Raw genomic sequence first — 16945 nt, 5'->3', positions numbered from 1 at the left:
TCAGATCTGCAGATTTTCGAGCGGGTTGTAGGCCGGAGCTCATGAAATACTTATGTCTGTGAATTTGCCCTTTTGAATTATTAAGCATGTTGACAGAGAACAGCTGATGGAGGAAAGGTTAGTGCTGTAAAACACCCACTTTAAAGTCGTACTTAGAGACCCGCTGACGGCGTGCAACCACCAGGATTGCCTTGCATATGCAGTATAGTGGAAATCAGTTGCCGTTCAAGTCCACAACAAAGAGTTTTGCATTAAAAAAGGACACAACATTGACTAAGTATTCCTATTTAATTCATAATGTGTTACTGTACAGACATACTCTACCATATTTCTCTATGGCAAACAAAAACAAGAATATCAATAAGACTTTGTCAAGATTTTAATTCAGCCATAAAACAGAATTAGGGGCGATTCACATTTCGCGCACGGAAGACTGCTTTCTCTAGTCAAATGACAAATTAAAAGACATTGACATCATTTGTACGTTTTGGCACAATCTACTTTTGGAGTGGGACCATGTCTTTAAATCATATGTTTTTCAATTAATACATACATAAAATACTTACAAATTCTAGTCAGATTATTCTGGATTTTGATTACAATACAAAATTCTGTCATGTCTGCATGACGTTAGTGTTTAAATAAACAAATTTGGTTTGGCGCATTTCAAACATTTATTCTACAATCCGTCATTGATTTTGTTGATGGTGTTTATGGAAATACCGTGTCGTGTCAATGACATTGTTTTAGCCCCATTTCATTTTTTATAATTACCTACTTCACGAAGCCATCGAAAAACCTGTATGGTCTAAATGGGTCCATAATGAACCTTTACCATCTTTCTGTCTTCCACACTCAAAATGAAGGTGCTTAAAGGGTTCTTCACAGCGATGCCATAAAACCATTCTGTCAAAGGTTCTTTAAAGAAACATCTCTTTATCATCTTTTTAGAATCTTTTTTCACCACAGAGAACCTTTTGTGAAACCAAAAGGTCCTTTGAATGTTGGTTCTTTATGAAAGCATTCTTCTATGGCATGAATCGTAAAGCACCTTTATTTTTAAGAGTGTATGGCATCGCTGTGAAGAACCTTTAAGCACCTTTTATGTTTATTAGAGTGTACATCTGGGAACCAGTACATATTGGAACCAAATATCTAGGGTTGAGAATCGAAAGTCTGAACCGTTGAAAAATCACAATTGAGGGGATCGGATCGGAATCAAACGCAATACGACTTGAATCCCTCTTATCAATTCATGTGCAAATTTTTATATTCATGTTAACTTTTGATAAAACCACAAGTGTGGTTTCAGGAACCACAAGTTGTCCATAGTTTCATTAAAGTAACTACAGTTTAACCATGATGTTGTTAAGCTATTGTAATACAAATTGTAATAAATCAGACAAAACATGGGTGCTATGTGTATATGTAAATATACACAAAATGGTGCTCATAAATATATATTTTTTGTAAGCCAGTCAATATGCGGATTGATATCTGTATGTTTTACTTCAACTGTGGAATCGAAACTGGGAATCGATAAGAATCGGAATCGATAAGAAGTATTGAAATTTGTAATCAGAATTGCTCAAATTCAAACTATTCCCAACCCAACAAATATCTGTATATTATTATAATAACTGAATATTATTTTCCTCCTGTTTCTTTCAGATGGTTAGCGTATCTTCTGCTGCTGATTTTGGACCTGCTCATCTGTCTTATAACATGCCTGGGATTGGCAAGGCAGTCTCGGTTGCTGCTCGCAGGGTAAGTGTTCACACTATGTGAAAACACCTGGTATGAGGGTTGCCTTCACTCTCAACTATGAGATCTTGTGACCCATTTTCCCTCAGATAGAATGCAGTATATATATGGGGTCGTGTATATATTTGGGTTCGGGCCCCGCTTCCACACTTGACTCTTTAAGTGGGGTTATGAATGCGCCTTCAGGATCACAGCAGAACGTTTCCATGCAGCACAGACTCATGGGAATTCCTTTTAAGAACAGTACCAAATTTGTACAAAACGGTTTCAGCTTTATACACATTTGTCATGTGATTCAGTCTCTAGAGGTGATCTGGCGCAAAAGGTTGCAAGTGAATTTCTGCTCGATTCAACGTTATTCTCAGGTTGTTTATTGTTAGTGTTGCAGGCAGCATGTTTGTATCTTGGAGTTGTTTATTCCTGCCGGTTTAAATCCCAGCCGGATGCGCTATAAAGTAACATACACAGACCTCTGTGAAATGACTTGAGTGCTTCAAGCGCTGTGGTTAGCCAGTCACCGTCAGCTCCTGCATTTTCTTTCCTCTCTTAATCATTTCACAGGCCTCTATCTCTCTTTCTGTTTATTCTTCTTCCTCATCTAGATCCTCCAGCTCTATCCCCACTTATCTGGCTAATGTGTATTGATCCATCTGCCTGTGCGAGCATGTGTGCACCCTTAACTAATTATTACGTGCTTTCAATCCGCTTTATTGGAGCTTTTAAGACTTTCCGCAGACGAGAGAGGCTTTTTCAGGAAACATTGGCTCCTTTTTCGGCCACCAGGGAGCCGTTACCCCATTCATCTCCTTCTGCTTCCTTAAATTGTCACGTGATCATAGGTGTGCTCTCGACTGGCCAGTTTCAAATGGTTTATGTCTTCATTTTCTTTTCTTTCATTAGTATGGTTTATGTTTACTTTACTTAGATTCAAGAAAGGGTTTTTATTGCGTTTGGTTAGCGACTAATAATTTGCTCACAATTAAAGACAATACACAATACTGGGTTCACAATTTAATAGTATCACAATATTTTGAACTAAATAGAAAATTCAATTTCAATTTAAAAAAGATATTAAACATCTGTAAACATTTACAACAGACACGAGGTCTTTTTTGATCATAAAACATTTGAGATGTAATCACCTTCTATATGTAAATACACAAAGATTGTACACTCTGGTACCCAAGAATAAACTGAACTTGCGTATTACGCGAGTAGTACGATTCATATGTTGAGAGGTCAAGCAATAAAATGTTATTGACATCATGTCATGTTTTTTTTGTGTTGCCATTTACTTTCATAGCATCTGCAGAAGGTTGTATACATTGAACAGATGTTTTTGTGATGTTTATTGTGACATTTGCTCATTTAAAAATGTTCATCAAACGTTTGTTCACATACACGTATAGGATGTTAAAAATAGAACACAGTGATTTTCAGATGATCCCCTTTCACAGATGTTTTGGCAGCTTACATTGTGTGTATTTTATGGGCATAATCCTGAAATGTATGTATAGACCAGGTAACGGTCTGAGTGCACCTTATGCATTAGTTCAACGCCAAAGAATTACAATGATGTTACTAAAACTATGAAACACAAACCTACAGTACTGCGCAAAAGTATTTTCCTGTTATTTCTATCATTTGAGAAATGCGTAGTGACCAAACAGTCTAAAATCTAAATGTATTTTAGATAGCAAACAAGAAAACAACTTTGCACACGCGATCATGATTATAAAAAACATCAAGTCAGTCAAGTGTGAAATGATGTGAGCAGACACTACGTGTTACATTACATCTCTTCCTCTTTTGTGTTATTCTCTGTCTGTTATTTCAGGATCATTGTGTTCGGGGTTTTGACCCTGATCTTGAGCTGGGCGTCATTGGGAGTGGGTACTTCTACTGCTGTGGTGAGTTAATGCATTCGATGTTCAATAACAACATTCACCCGCATCCTGGATGCTAGATTGTATTTTAACACAAGAATGTGAGTGTGGTTTGTATGTCAGAGAGGAGTGGGTGGGATCTGTTAGGAGATTAACAGGGTTTAGTGACTGGGTTTATGTGTCTTGTGGTTTCCAAAGGTCATTGCACAAGTCCTGCTCCATTAAATCGGACACAGCACTGTTCTCTGTGTGTTAGACATAGAATAACAGTGTTTCCCGCTGGATTTTGACAGACTTGAGGCTCTGGTGACGTCACACACTTAGTGTGTTTATCGTAGTTAATCAATCACAGATACATAAATAAAATATTACAAAACGTGACGGCCAATATGCTTTGGCAGACATTAATATACCTGGGCGGACCGCCCAAGTAAATGCATTGTATAGGAAACGCTGAATAAACAAGACAGTCGGTCTCGTCTCTCTCTTGTCTCATGCTGCTTAATGATAGAAACCTCTTATTTGTCGATGCTCTGTTATGTCTGAAGTTCGTATATGAAGTTAAGTGCTTTGTTCAGGAGGAGTGTGAAATGAGATCTAGTGATGCACTTACCTGAGGTCAGACTTAACACTTTTTATTCGTCTTTCTAAATGACTAAATGTCTTCCAGGTCTTAGAAGACCACCTTTACCGTACTGCTACACATCTGCCCTCAAATCACACAAACACCAATGTTGATATGAAATAGTGTATGGTTGTGTTTACTATGTTACTAATAGTTAATAAATTAAATGAAATATAATAGTGGACATAATTGGTCAAATGTACGTGATTTTCGAAATGTTTCATTATTCATCTTTTGTCATTTTGAATTTATTCAAATTATCAAATTTTTGGACCCTTTGGCAAATTTGTTTCAGTTTGTAAGTGTTTTTTATATGACATACGCTTTAAATAATCCCATTAAAACAGCAATTTTCCAGCAGCTGGGCGCCATTAAAGTACCATTAAATATTTTTTTCACAGAAGATTACATGTTTTCTTGTAAATGTGCAGTCTTTTTCTGTAATGTGACATTTTGACTGCATTTACTTTAAAAAAACTGTAATTTTCCAACAGCTGGGGCGCCAGGAAAGTAACATAAAAAATAAATCACGTAAAATAACGTTGTTCACGTTTTCTTGTAAATTTCCAGTCTTTTTTTGTAATTTTATATATTTCGCTGTATTTCAAAAATTAAAAATGCTCTAAAAACAGTAATATTCCAGCAGCTGGGGCGCCAGGAAAGTACCATAAATTTTTTCCATGCAAAATTACGTTTTCTTGTAAACTTGCTTTCCTTTTCTGTAATTTGAAATTTTGTACTGAAAATTTTGTAAAAATATATATATATATATTTTCCAGCAGCTGGGCCACCAGTAAAATACCCTGAAATGACTTTTTTTGCATAAAAATCATGTTTTTACTGTATTTTGAAAGAAATCTGTATATGTAAAAGGTCATACAGAAGTCTTGATGTTTGTTCAACATTTTAATGAAGTCCTATATATTCCACTTATTGTGCTTTACTTTGTACACAATTTTGTGTATTATTAAAAACTAAAATAGGAAGTGGGTAGTAAATATTGAACTCTGATCAACTTTACATATGCACATTCTAAAACATCTGAATGTGTGCACTTACTGTACTTTCCAGGAGACATCCCTTGCATGATGTTGTCTGACTCCAGCAGACTATCGGGTGCAAATAATTGAACAAATAATAAAGAAAAAGTTAAAGCGGGTGCAGACCGCATTTAGTGTGTTTTGCTGTTTCAGGCATTCGGTGCCGTGGGCAATGCTCCTGTCACACAGTATCAATGAATTGGCTGAATTACTGAACGTTATTATCTCCAGCCTTTGAGGGTGTCAGGTAGACGTGCACTCAAGCATGAGTCTGACAGTGATTAAAGTCAGGACGTCTGTGTGGAAGAGATCTTAAGACTGCTCAATGAAGGGTCAGAGAAGAGGTCAGTCATCCACAGTGTACTGGATTATATGTGCAGTTCTTTCTGTTACTGATAACAAGATCCAGTGGAAACATCAATGGTTAGGTGTGATAGTTACAAATGTGGTTCTCTTTGCTTGAATGAACAAAACCACACAAGATTATCAGGCCCGCCGATAGGGGGGGACAAACGGGTCTGTTGTCCCGGGCCCAGGATAGGGGGGGGCCCAGACGGTGAAGCTGGAACTAGTGAAGTCAATGTAGAGCAAGGTAAGAAACAGAGAGGAACATGAGAGGAGAGGAACAGCAGAGGAGAGGAACATGAGAGGAAGAGCAGAGGAGAGGAAGAGCAAGGGAAAAGGAGAGATCTGGGCACGGGGGGGCCCATCTAAGATTATCTTGTCCCGGGCCCAGGCAAGACTGTCAGCTGGCCTGAGATTATGACAGAAAGCCTGTTTTGTCGACCAATTCCGTAAGAACGGAATCAAATCCTGATTGATGTTCTCATGTTTTTTATATTTGATTGTGCACTTGGATTGTACACTGGTCCCATAACATCATTTCAGCCAAACATACACGGTCCTATCATGAGTACCAGCCCCAAAACATAACCAAATTATATAATCTAATTGGATGAGCAACAAGGATGTCCTACGTGCAAACAATCATGGTCATCTGACATGCGTCATCACCCGTCCCCCCCTCACCTTGCCATCATTCCCTGTTGTCTCTTTACCATCAGAAAAAGAGGCTAAAAAGACCTACTCCACTAAAAATGTTAGAGCAAAAAATATATTTTCAAGGTTACAGCAGGATACTTTCCAAGCTTTATTCTCTGTTCTTGCCGTCCACAGATCTTCACAATAAGAGTAGCCTCTGGGTGAACTCCTCGTATAGTCTGCAGAGCGTTCTGCTCGGGTTATTGAAACCCTGCCGTGTATGAACACTAAAACACATTTACCCAGTTCTGTGTGGCTTTCTATTTTTGATCTGTCCTAGGGCACCAGTGATTTCTGTGTTGCTCCCGACAAGTTCATTGTAAATCAAACCAAAGACTCCTTAAGCTCAGGTAAGTATCGTCTGTGTTGTCCGCATTAAACTGTTATTGCTATTATTTAGATAGGAAAAAATACACTACTTGTTCTTGTTAAAAATTAAACAATGTTCCATAGAAATAATCATGCTGTTTTTACTACTGTACCTTTAAGAAATAAATTCTATGTAAATGACTTCCGGTATGATTTTCTAACCTCTTTATGTGTGAAATGAGTAATACAGTCGGTGCCAACATGCTTCATTCAGCTTGCTTAATAGGTGTTGCTGTGTAAACAAGAACAGACTGTAAGAGATGTCTTTTTTTCTCCATGTGCCCTGCAGATATAGTGCACTATTATCTGTACTGCAGCCAGACTCTTCCCAATCCCTTCCAGCAGGTAAAGAATTCCCCTGCATCTCCCCGCTCAGTCCCTCGCAGAATTCCTGTCACGGGCAATTTACAGGAGCTTAAAGAATCATTTGACTTTTAATCCTCGCGTTAAAGGCATTGTAACGTTTCTGTAAAAACTCGCATGACTAACGAAATTATGAATAGGCGACATGAAACTAAACTTTGATCAAAGGACGTCTCTTTTGTCTGTAGTTTTGAGATAAATCGATTTGTCTGGCTTTCCCACATCGCCTGTGGGATTCTTTTTTCACATTATTACGTGTTGGTAAAGCTGCTGTTTTCAATGATCTGTTCATGTCAATCTTTTAGGGGTAAAGTCACAAAGCAGATGTACACGACAAATGTATCCATGAACCATTTCCCTCCTGAATATAAGCTGTCCTTAATAACTCTTAATCCATATGTTTATTTGTACTGTATACATCACTAGGAATAAATGACCTCTCTCCAGAGGTTTTAATAACAAACGCCTCAACATATGGCGCAACTTTGTCTTGTTTTACAAATCTTTGAGGCCAGCGGTTCTCAATGGTGACCCAAAAGTAGTATCTGTAACCATTAGGTTGTGGTCAGCAAGAATATGACAAGGCACAATACAAAATAATTGAACAGTTTATGTCATCTTTGTGTTTAGATTGTAAATTTAATACACGCATTTTAGGTTTACTGTGTGGTTATGGTCTTTATTGAATGTGTCAGGCGGATAAATTTGGCATCTGCAGGTGTTGGTCATTTTCTCCATGTGAATTCACTATAACAAACTCGAAATACCAGTGTTTTACGTTATTTTTGACTGTTTAAATCAATCAAACCATGAAAGGTGTTTTTATTTTGTAGCAAAAGTTAATGAAAGAGGTTCATGATGGTGAGAAATGCAGGTATTGACTGAGAAACAGAGATAAAAGTGGCTTGGAAACCTGAATCTGTGGTTGGGATGAGCCAAGCCGGATGACTTTCTAGCACGCTTAACTTGGTTTACTGTACCTAAACAACGACTAGGTGAGCTCAAGTTTACTGTTCAAGAACCTTGTCATGGCGCTGCAAAGATCGAGTCCTGATTAAACGGATAAAGTGATAAATCTCGCTTTAGACATTTCTCCCCCATATACTGTACGTCCATTATAATGAAACCGCTTTACATACCGAAACAACGACCACATCAAAACTCATTTCTATTAAACTTAATTGTATTAACTTCGTTGTAATAAACACTAGCTACTGTTAAAAGAACAAACACTTATATCGAATAGTCTCACGCTAAGCTTGTTACTCATTAAAGTTCATTATAAAGAAAGCACATAACCTGGCTCAAGGCAGCGACAAACGGAGAACACAAAACTTTTCTGTAATCATGTTTATGCTTGATATCAGTGATAACCAAATGTATTTTTTTTGGTTTTCCGTGGTTGTTGTTTTGTTACATTAAGCGGGTTCCTTATAATGGACTTCTATGGGGAAGATTATTCACTTCATCCATTTAATAAGGTCTCGTTCTTTTAACGGAAGCTAGTATTTATTACAAGTAAGGTATAACAGAAATTTGGGCTCACCTGGTTGTCGTTCAGGTGGTTAAACATAAGTACTTTGAGTTTGTGATAGTGAGTTCCTATGGAGGAAAATCAATTGCTGCCATAAAAACCACGTGATTGCAAACAATATCTTGTGAAGCGCATGCATTTTAAGGAACTCAATTTCACATACGTAGGGTTTTAAAGATGAAGTGCGTAACGCCCGAGCCATTAGTGTCAACAAAGCAAATTGCATTGGTTGGGCGAACAGGATTACCCCAAAAAGCTTTAAGGTTGACACTGATCTGCATATTTCAACAAACAGAGGTCTACTTATAGCTGTCTACAGTGTTTTCAAATTGGGGTTGTACATAAAATGTAAACATTTGTTTGTAGTTGCCTCGTCCTTTGGAAGGGCAAACAATGAAACACACAGCGTCTCCGCTACATGGCTACGCTGTCGATGGACCGGTACAATGAGATTTACAAGACGGCCCACCTTACCTGCGTTTACATTTGGCCTGTCTTAGTCAAATCATACCACGAGCTGATGTACTTTTGCAGGGGTGTGGTTACACGAGGCGATTCGGGCAGGTCCGGGTGAGAATTCGCTTCTAGATTAAAAATACATATTTTTTCCGACACTATTTTACGTGTCTAATACATGCATGGGCAACTCATAACACACCAATGACACAGAAAAACAGCGAATCACCTCTTTAAAAGTAAATTATTACAGTAAAATAAAATATAACATTTATTCAAAATAAAAAAGAATATTCTTTTAAATTTAATAAGGAAGTAACATTATGTGAGGGATAATGCATCTGTTGTTCAGTTTTCTGTGTTCTGTTCTCCTGTCTCCTTTGTTCTCTCGCCCCACTCTTGATTCAGTCTAAGCCCTGTGTGTTCTTCAGTTCCTTGTCTGCTTCTATTTGAATGTTTCGTTTGGTTGTGATTTCAAGCTCCTTGGATTACTCCCTGTGGATTTATTAAAAATACTTTTTGGGATTCTACGCTTTTGTGCTTATTGCACGGCTACTTGCCTCATATGTGAGTTATTGAACATCAAACATTGATTTGAAATATTTTATTAGCTCATTTTTTACAAATGCAGACCTTCCGTGGGGAAAACCCATTTATTTTTGGTTTTAACCCAAGGCACGACATTCAAATGCCAGGAACATTGGGTTTGGGTTTAATCATTTGTAAAAAATAGTAAAAAAATATTTCTTGTAATATTGAACCGTGCCTGTCAAAATGACAATTTTAAGTTTGGGGTCCCTCACATGAGAATGATCATACTTAGGGGTCTGTGGCTTCTAAATGATTGAAAACCACTTGTCTACAGGACAGATAATCTGATTTGTGTGATTTGTTGTTGTTTCTGTACTGCAGTCTCTGACCATCTTCCAGAAGTCTTTGACCACCATGCAGATTCAGGTGCAGGGCTTGCTGCGGTTTTCACCTGCTGTGTTTCCCACTGCAGAGGTGAGAGAGTCATCCAAAACAGACATTCCACCGCATTATCTGCATCATTTTACTCCAAGCACTCATTTCAATCATTCCAGAAAGATCTGCTAGGAATTCAGCGGCTATTAAACTCCTCTGAGTTCAATTTGCACCAGCTCACCGCCTTACTGGACTGCCGTAGTCTTCATAAAGTGAGTTATTGTTCCAAGGGTGTTTTTTGTGTGTCTCTCATAGACAAAATCTGATGCATATCGTGTTTAAGAAGAGGGTCAGACATCTTGACAGCTCCACTTTTCCTATCCAATGCTACCTTCGTGTAAATCGTATTATGCAAATGATTTCAAAGTCGCAGATGGTCATGTGTTACAGAATGCCTCAATCCAAACACCACAGACTTCATCCTAAAGTGTTTGTGTCATTCAGGATTATCTGGAGGCTCTTCTCGGCGTTTGTTATGACGGTGTAGAGGGGCTCTTGTATCTGTGCGTGTTCTCTTTGCTGGCGGCCTGTGCCTTCTGTGCCCTGCTGTGTGCTTTGCCTCGAGCCTGGACCCTCATCGCCATCAGGTTACATCCCACTTTCTTTTATATGGTTTAACGTGGCCAGCGTAGCTGACGTGTGTCATCCTCAGGGACAGGGATTACGATGATATCGATGAGGAAGACCCCTTCAACCCGTCACGCCGCATCACTGCGTATAACCCGAGCCGAGCTCAGATTCACAGTTTCTGCAGTTACAGCAGCAGCATGGGCAGCCAGTCCAGCCTTCACCCCCCTCTGCCGGCCACATCCAGTACACCAGAGTACATGTGAGTGCTGGATGTGCGTGTTTGGGGCCCTACAGTGTGTACCAATAATTTTTTGTGCACATTTTTTTATCCCAATGAGAGAAACAGCTTATAAAATCGGACTAAAGATGTTTATTTGAACATATAAATTAGCTGAAAGGATTTTATATATATATATATATACACAGTTGTGATCAAAGTAGTAGCAGTCCAACATCACAAACAGGTTTGTTTTTGGGAGAAATGATATTTCTATATGGCAAATATTTGACTAGTAGGTGCAGTAAAGTAATAGAAAGCCAATAGTCATGACATGCATGCTGATAGTTCTGTGTAATTGAATCATTCATTGAAAAGGGCATGTTCAGAATAATAGCAGTGTGGAGTTCAAATAGAGATGCGAATCATTCTGTGGAAAAACTGCTGTCAAACTCTCTTGTGCTTGACCCACTTTTCTGGATTTCTCCTATGCTACAGGAACCAGTCCATGCTGTTTGAGAGAAATCCTCGCTATGAAAACGTCCCGTTGATCGGGAGAGGTTCGCCGCCACCCTCGGTATTTTGATTTACATTTTTCACTTACAAACTCAATTTAAATGTGCTTCAGTGTTTTGCTCTGATCTCTTGGATGGAAGTTTATTCATTGCATTGTATTTATTTAAAGGAACAGTTCTTCAGTTCTGTCATCATTTACTTACCTTGGAGTTGTTCCTAATCTGTAAACATTTCTTTGTTCTGACGAACACAGCGACGAATATTTGGAAGAATGCTTGTTTTGGGGCACCATTGACTACCGTAGTGGAGAAAATGACAACGGTAGTCAAACTGCTTGCTTTACTACATTCTTCCAAATACCTTCTTCTGTGTTCATCAGATCACTTTTGACAACTCGAGGGTGAGTAAATGACGACAGAATTAGTATTTTTGGGTGAAACGTTCCGTTTAGTCAACTTTTCCCCCGAATGATCTTTCATTATTTTATTCATATTATCTGAATCAATGAATCATGCACAATAATGCCATAATACAGTATTTGAGTTAATGTGCTCAGGTTTTATTCATGATGTTTTCTCTGCATGTGGCAGTGAATCTGAATATATAAAAAATGGAGCTGTACTGCCCTCTGCTGTTACAAATGTTCTTGTTTGACTGAGATCTATTATAATGCTCACATCTATGCAGATATAAAGGGCTGAAGGAGAATATCTATAAATTATGAATGAAACTTCATTAAAAACACTACAACCTTCATTTCATTTGAACCCAAATGGGACAGATCATTCTCCATCCGACTTTGAAGGGCCAAAGATGAATTGCACGTAAAAGGATGCAGTATTTTTATCTTCTTCAGAGCTGTAGAAATGTTCTCAGTCATGTTGGTTGGTGTAAAGCCGGAGGCGTAAACCTCATCACAGGACAGTCTTCTATCTAATGATCCAATTCCCAGCATCATTTTTATCTGTCACCACATTCTTTTCACAGAATATTTGAAATAGCTAATTTAATTCTTTCTTCTTGTCTTTTATCACATTTCAAGTCATATCCTCAGACATTTAAAAACAGTAAGTTGACCCCACAAAAGCCATCTAAAGACGCACTGCCTCTCCTTAACTTCCTCTCGCCTCTCATCACGCAGCTCTTAAACATCTCCGCACATCTCTTTTTTACTGGCCGAGCTGTTTGTTCAGCTTGAAAATATACATATTTACCTTCATCCTCCGCTGCATTTTTTGCCTAAACATTCAACATTATTTCTCTTTTCCTGCACTTCAGTGTTTCCGGTGTGAGAGGTTTTCAGAATTTCATATCTCTCCGTTTTCTCTTTACTGACTGCAGTATTCACCCAGCATGAGGACCACCTACCAGTCTATGACTGATGCTCAAATCCGACACTTCGGAACAGACTTTCAGGTGTAGCTTCCCGGGGTCCGAAGACTCTGGCAGCGTCAGACGGTTTCCTTGTCGGTACTCTAAAGCAGAAGGTAATAAAGATGTAAAATGTGTCCTATTCATCCGTTCTGATGGAACTTCTCAAAGGAGGACAGCTCAAGCACAAATATTTGAAGACTTTTCAAAGACTGCAGACGCTGAAGGTACACTTTTTTTCGTCTTGTGAGGCATATGATATCTCAGAGATTTTTGAGTGAACTTTGATGCCGTGTAAAATGCCATTGAAATGATGACTGCTTCAGTCTCGTGTTATTTAAAGTAATAATGGAAAGCTCTAAAATGTATTTGAGTAAACTTTATATTACGAAAACACTGGTTAACGGTTTTAAGAAAAATGAATTCATAAATTGAATTTTTCCACGTAAAGGCCTTGAGCTCCGTAATGAGCCTTGAAGGAATATTCCTCAGACTTGTGTAATGGTTAAATAGACAGCACATGATGCACTGACTCGTACAGTCTCAGAGAATAGGTGATCTGGTGTTGTGATTATATTTTGCATGAGATAAATGGGTTATGTTTGATGCCTGAAATAAAGTGTTATGCCTGATGTGATTTCGCCTCGTATGTGTAAGCTACAGTAGTAATCCGCATTCAAATACCGTATTTCGTTCCAGATAACCATTGTTCAGCCTCTGGAATAAAAATATAACAAAGCACAATTTGGATTTTTAATGCAAAGATCGGAAGTATCTGGCTGTACAGTACAGCAGACTGAGCCTATTTTTCTAGTTAAAGTACTTTTGTGTTTCCATTTAAGTACTGTATACTTTATCTAGATATTCCCATTTCTAAAGAAAAGTCTTTATTGTTTTTTTCATCATAACCACTGTTCGGACAGAATTTAATAAAAAGAATAAAATTATATATATATATATACATGTTAAATTATAGCATTCCTTGTTTTTTGCTTGTCATGACATTTCAAAAGTGATGTTTTTATTATTCATGTATTACAATTTTCTCACATTTGATTCAATAAATCATTTTTATTGTAAGTCACATTTTCATGTTTTATTATGTATCAAAAGTAATAAAATGAAGGCAAGGTTTATTCTGTCAAACACATTCTTATGCTTCATGTACCCCAGAAACTACTAAGCAACACCTCAGAACACCTCGTCTAGTGATGCTCTGATCATCACACTGAGTTTAACCAGAGAGGAATATAGATTGCAACACCTGACCTGCACTTAAGCACAGTGCCAGACATTTTAAAGTGCATGCATGTCAATGAAAGAAATGCTTCAGTACTGCGCATAAGCTGCTTTAATGTGGAAACAGGTTGTTGCTGATCTTCCGCTAATCTTCGTCATATTTTCAATGAAACATTCATTTGATGAAGTCATGTGTCGATTTTCCGATTTTGATTAAACATTACAAAGAAAGAAATGGGATTTGGCTCTTAAAGTTAAATTGTTCACCACAAGAACTAGTAATAAAGTGCACTAACAACAGCGTTAATGTGCTACGTTTTGATTTTATTGGGACTTTCCATTGTAATTTGCAATGTCGCGCTGTAAACTACAGGGGGCGCCAAAAAGTCGCAGTATCACTCACCCATGTACTCTGAACACACTCTTGATCCTAACACATCCAAAAATAAATCCTAAAATAAACTAATCCGTAATTCCCATCATATGTGACAGAAGAATGCAAGGAGGGATTTGGTTTATTGCCTATGGATGTTTTTTCGGCAATGGGGCATTTTTGCAAAAAAAAAACTCAGGAGGAGGGTGGTTGGTAAAATCAAATAATCCTCATCATTTTATACAGAGCCAATACACATCTGTACTGGATCTCAAATCACCTTTCCTGAACTGCGAATAAAGGGGTTTGATCAGATGTCCTACTGAAACGGAAGAGAATAATATAGAGCGAGTTTCTTTTTCAGTAGAACACAATTTGCAGAATATGTCTACTGTAGAATACAATAAAACACAGCAGCACATAAAGGATTATAATATACAGCATTATACAGTAGTGTAGAGAAAATAACATAATATACAATATTACATTATACAGTCAATCATACAATATATCAGATTAGAACAGAGCGGAATCTGAAAAAAGTGTTTCATTCAATTGAATACAATAGAGCGTGATTTCTTGAAAATAACGTGATTATATAGAATGAAATGCATAAAAGTTAAAGAATGTTTTATCATAACAGTGCAGGATCAGTATCGGTGGTGTGCATACAAGCATTCATATTTTTACTGCGATGTTGCATGTTTTGACAGCTTTCATAGGAGAAACACAGTTCAACCAAACAACATTCTGAATGAAAAGTGTTTCTATGACTGCATTATCTTGTCACTATATTGGATAGTGTCACTGGATCATAGCAAACTTAAACAGTATCAGATGAAAGTCACATTACAGCTGGACAAAGACAGTCATTTTAAATTACAATTTTGTTACACGATGTTAACGTTCATGACAGCACAACAAACGATAACCCAAATTTACCCATCATGCATCGCGCATTACTGTTATTATGCTGACGTGGTGCCATCTGCATTGTACTTGGCAGAAGTGGTTTTGGTTTAACAGATTCGCTAACACGTGTGATTCATTCATCTCACAGTCGAGCTCTTCTGCTGCTCGGAAAACGCAGCTGAGATCAGCTGATGTATACGACTGAGAAGCTGGAACTGAATGACATGAATTATTCACTTTAAGTGTCATTGAACACTCAGTTCGAACCTTCGCTGATTTCCATTGTGCACTATATTATAGAGGATGTTCCATACTACAAGTTCAAAAAGGCAAATGCAAAAATCCTTTGCGTGTTTTAGTTTTTTGTACAAACCTGATTTATACATCTGCTGCGGTAACAAGTGAACAGCCTTCAGGGGTCAGTTATGTTAATTCTGTTATTAGGAGCAAAGCTGATTATCTGCCTGTATGTGTGCTGGTGTCATGCTGAGGGCAGTTTGTAACAGCATGTTTCGGGAACTATGGACATTGTTTCAGGATTAAAGGATTATACATAAAACTCTTAGAGCGGACGTGCTTCCTCGTCCTGGGTCTCACCATTAGGATTAATTAAAATCTTCAGAGCCCCCTCGAAAGCATTCATATTCATGGTTTGAGAATTGCAATAAATATCCTGAATTTGAATCGAAGGAATGGTGTTTTTAACAGTACAGCAGATGTCAGACGAATGACAGCTGTGTTATTATGGCTTTGGCCATTTTCTCCTCCTGGGTTTGATTGCTTCTAAAGTTTCACTGCTTTTTATGATTTCTGCCCTAACAGCAAACCGATGAACTGCTGGCAGGATCTTCCACACGGCACGATGAGGGGGCTGTGATCATTTGCCAGATATCCCATCTTTATCACTGAGGACCAGTTGGGTTTCCATTTGGTCTTGTGCTTCTCTCTCGTTCTCGGGCCGAAGTAAGACGCAATCATTCCAGGGTTTCCCTGAAGGTTTAGACAGATGTTGCTTTTATTAGAGTCAAAGGAAACACTGTCTCAGAGCATGACACAGACAAACATTTGTTTGTCTTTTGTTTTCTGTTCTCTTTGTGCTCTTTGTCTCTGCAGAGAGAAAAGAGACACGAATCAAGCTGAAGAGAGAGATGCTGCGGCATAGCAACACTCTGATGTTTGATCTTCGACACTAGGAAACTCGCTCAATCCTTTTTTGTTTTAATGAAATGGAGTTCCCTGGGAATCGATTGCAGTTGGCAGGTTTTTACGGGATGTATTCTCGAATAGCCTATGTATACACCCGAATGAGGAAGATTTGGAATCAGGGTCTCCATTTAGCATGGAGAGCTGGGTGATTTTGGTTTTAAGAAATGTCATGAAAATGTGTTTGGTGGACATTAAACATTTTCTAGAAAAACACGCAGTGAGTTTGTGGTTGTTCTTGGAGTTCTTGGTGCGATGTCATGTTCTGACCACCAGGGGGCTCCTTATATCAACCATTGATGATAAATAAATCCGTGCTGACAGATGCGAATGAACAATCCTCTCATGTTTGAATTTAATGCAAACCTTCTGATGATGAATGCAAACAAGTGAACATTTAATATACAGAACATTTGTATAAAATGTTCTTAGGACTGTTTGTTTGTGGTTATCCAACTCAACAGGCACCTGTTTACTGAGTGTTAAACCTGCACACAAAA

General features: G+C 38.1%; 1 protein-coding gene across 1 annotated transcript in view; it reads left to right on the top strand.

Annotated features, from left to right (window-relative positions):
* The window catches only part of ttyh2l (tweety homolog 2, like), a 29508-nt gene extending 15862 nt beyond the window's left edge, over positions 1–13646 (top strand). Inside the window, exons 5-14 of the mRNA XM_079456815.1 lie at positions 1672–1767; positions 3602–3674; positions 6637–6706; positions 7015–7070; positions 9991–10083; positions 10164–10256; positions 10489–10631; positions 10697–10873; positions 11330–11408; positions 12689–13646. Of these exons, the coding sequence (XP_079312941.1) occupies positions 1672–1767; positions 3602–3674; positions 6637–6706; positions 7015–7070; positions 9991–10083; positions 10164–10256; positions 10489–10631; positions 10697–10873; positions 11330–11408; positions 12689–12769 (961 nt within the window). The 3' untranslated portion in view covers positions 12770–13646. The remainder of the gene's footprint in view (positions 1–1671; positions 1768–3601; positions 3675–6636; positions 6707–7014; positions 7071–9990; positions 10084–10163; positions 10257–10488; positions 10632–10696; positions 10874–11329; positions 11409–12688) is intronic.
* The last annotated feature ends 3299 nt before the right edge of the window (positions 13647–16945 follow it).

Source organism: Barbatula barbatula (genome assembly GCF_947034865.1).
Source record: "Barbatula barbatula genome assembly, chromosome: 5".
Classification (NCBI taxonomy): domain Eukaryota; kingdom Metazoa; phylum Chordata; class Actinopteri; order Cypriniformes; family Nemacheilidae; genus Barbatula; species Barbatula barbatula.
The sequence above is the reverse complement of the archived record's forward strand: the minus strand, read 5'-3'. Positions and strand labels throughout refer to the sequence as shown.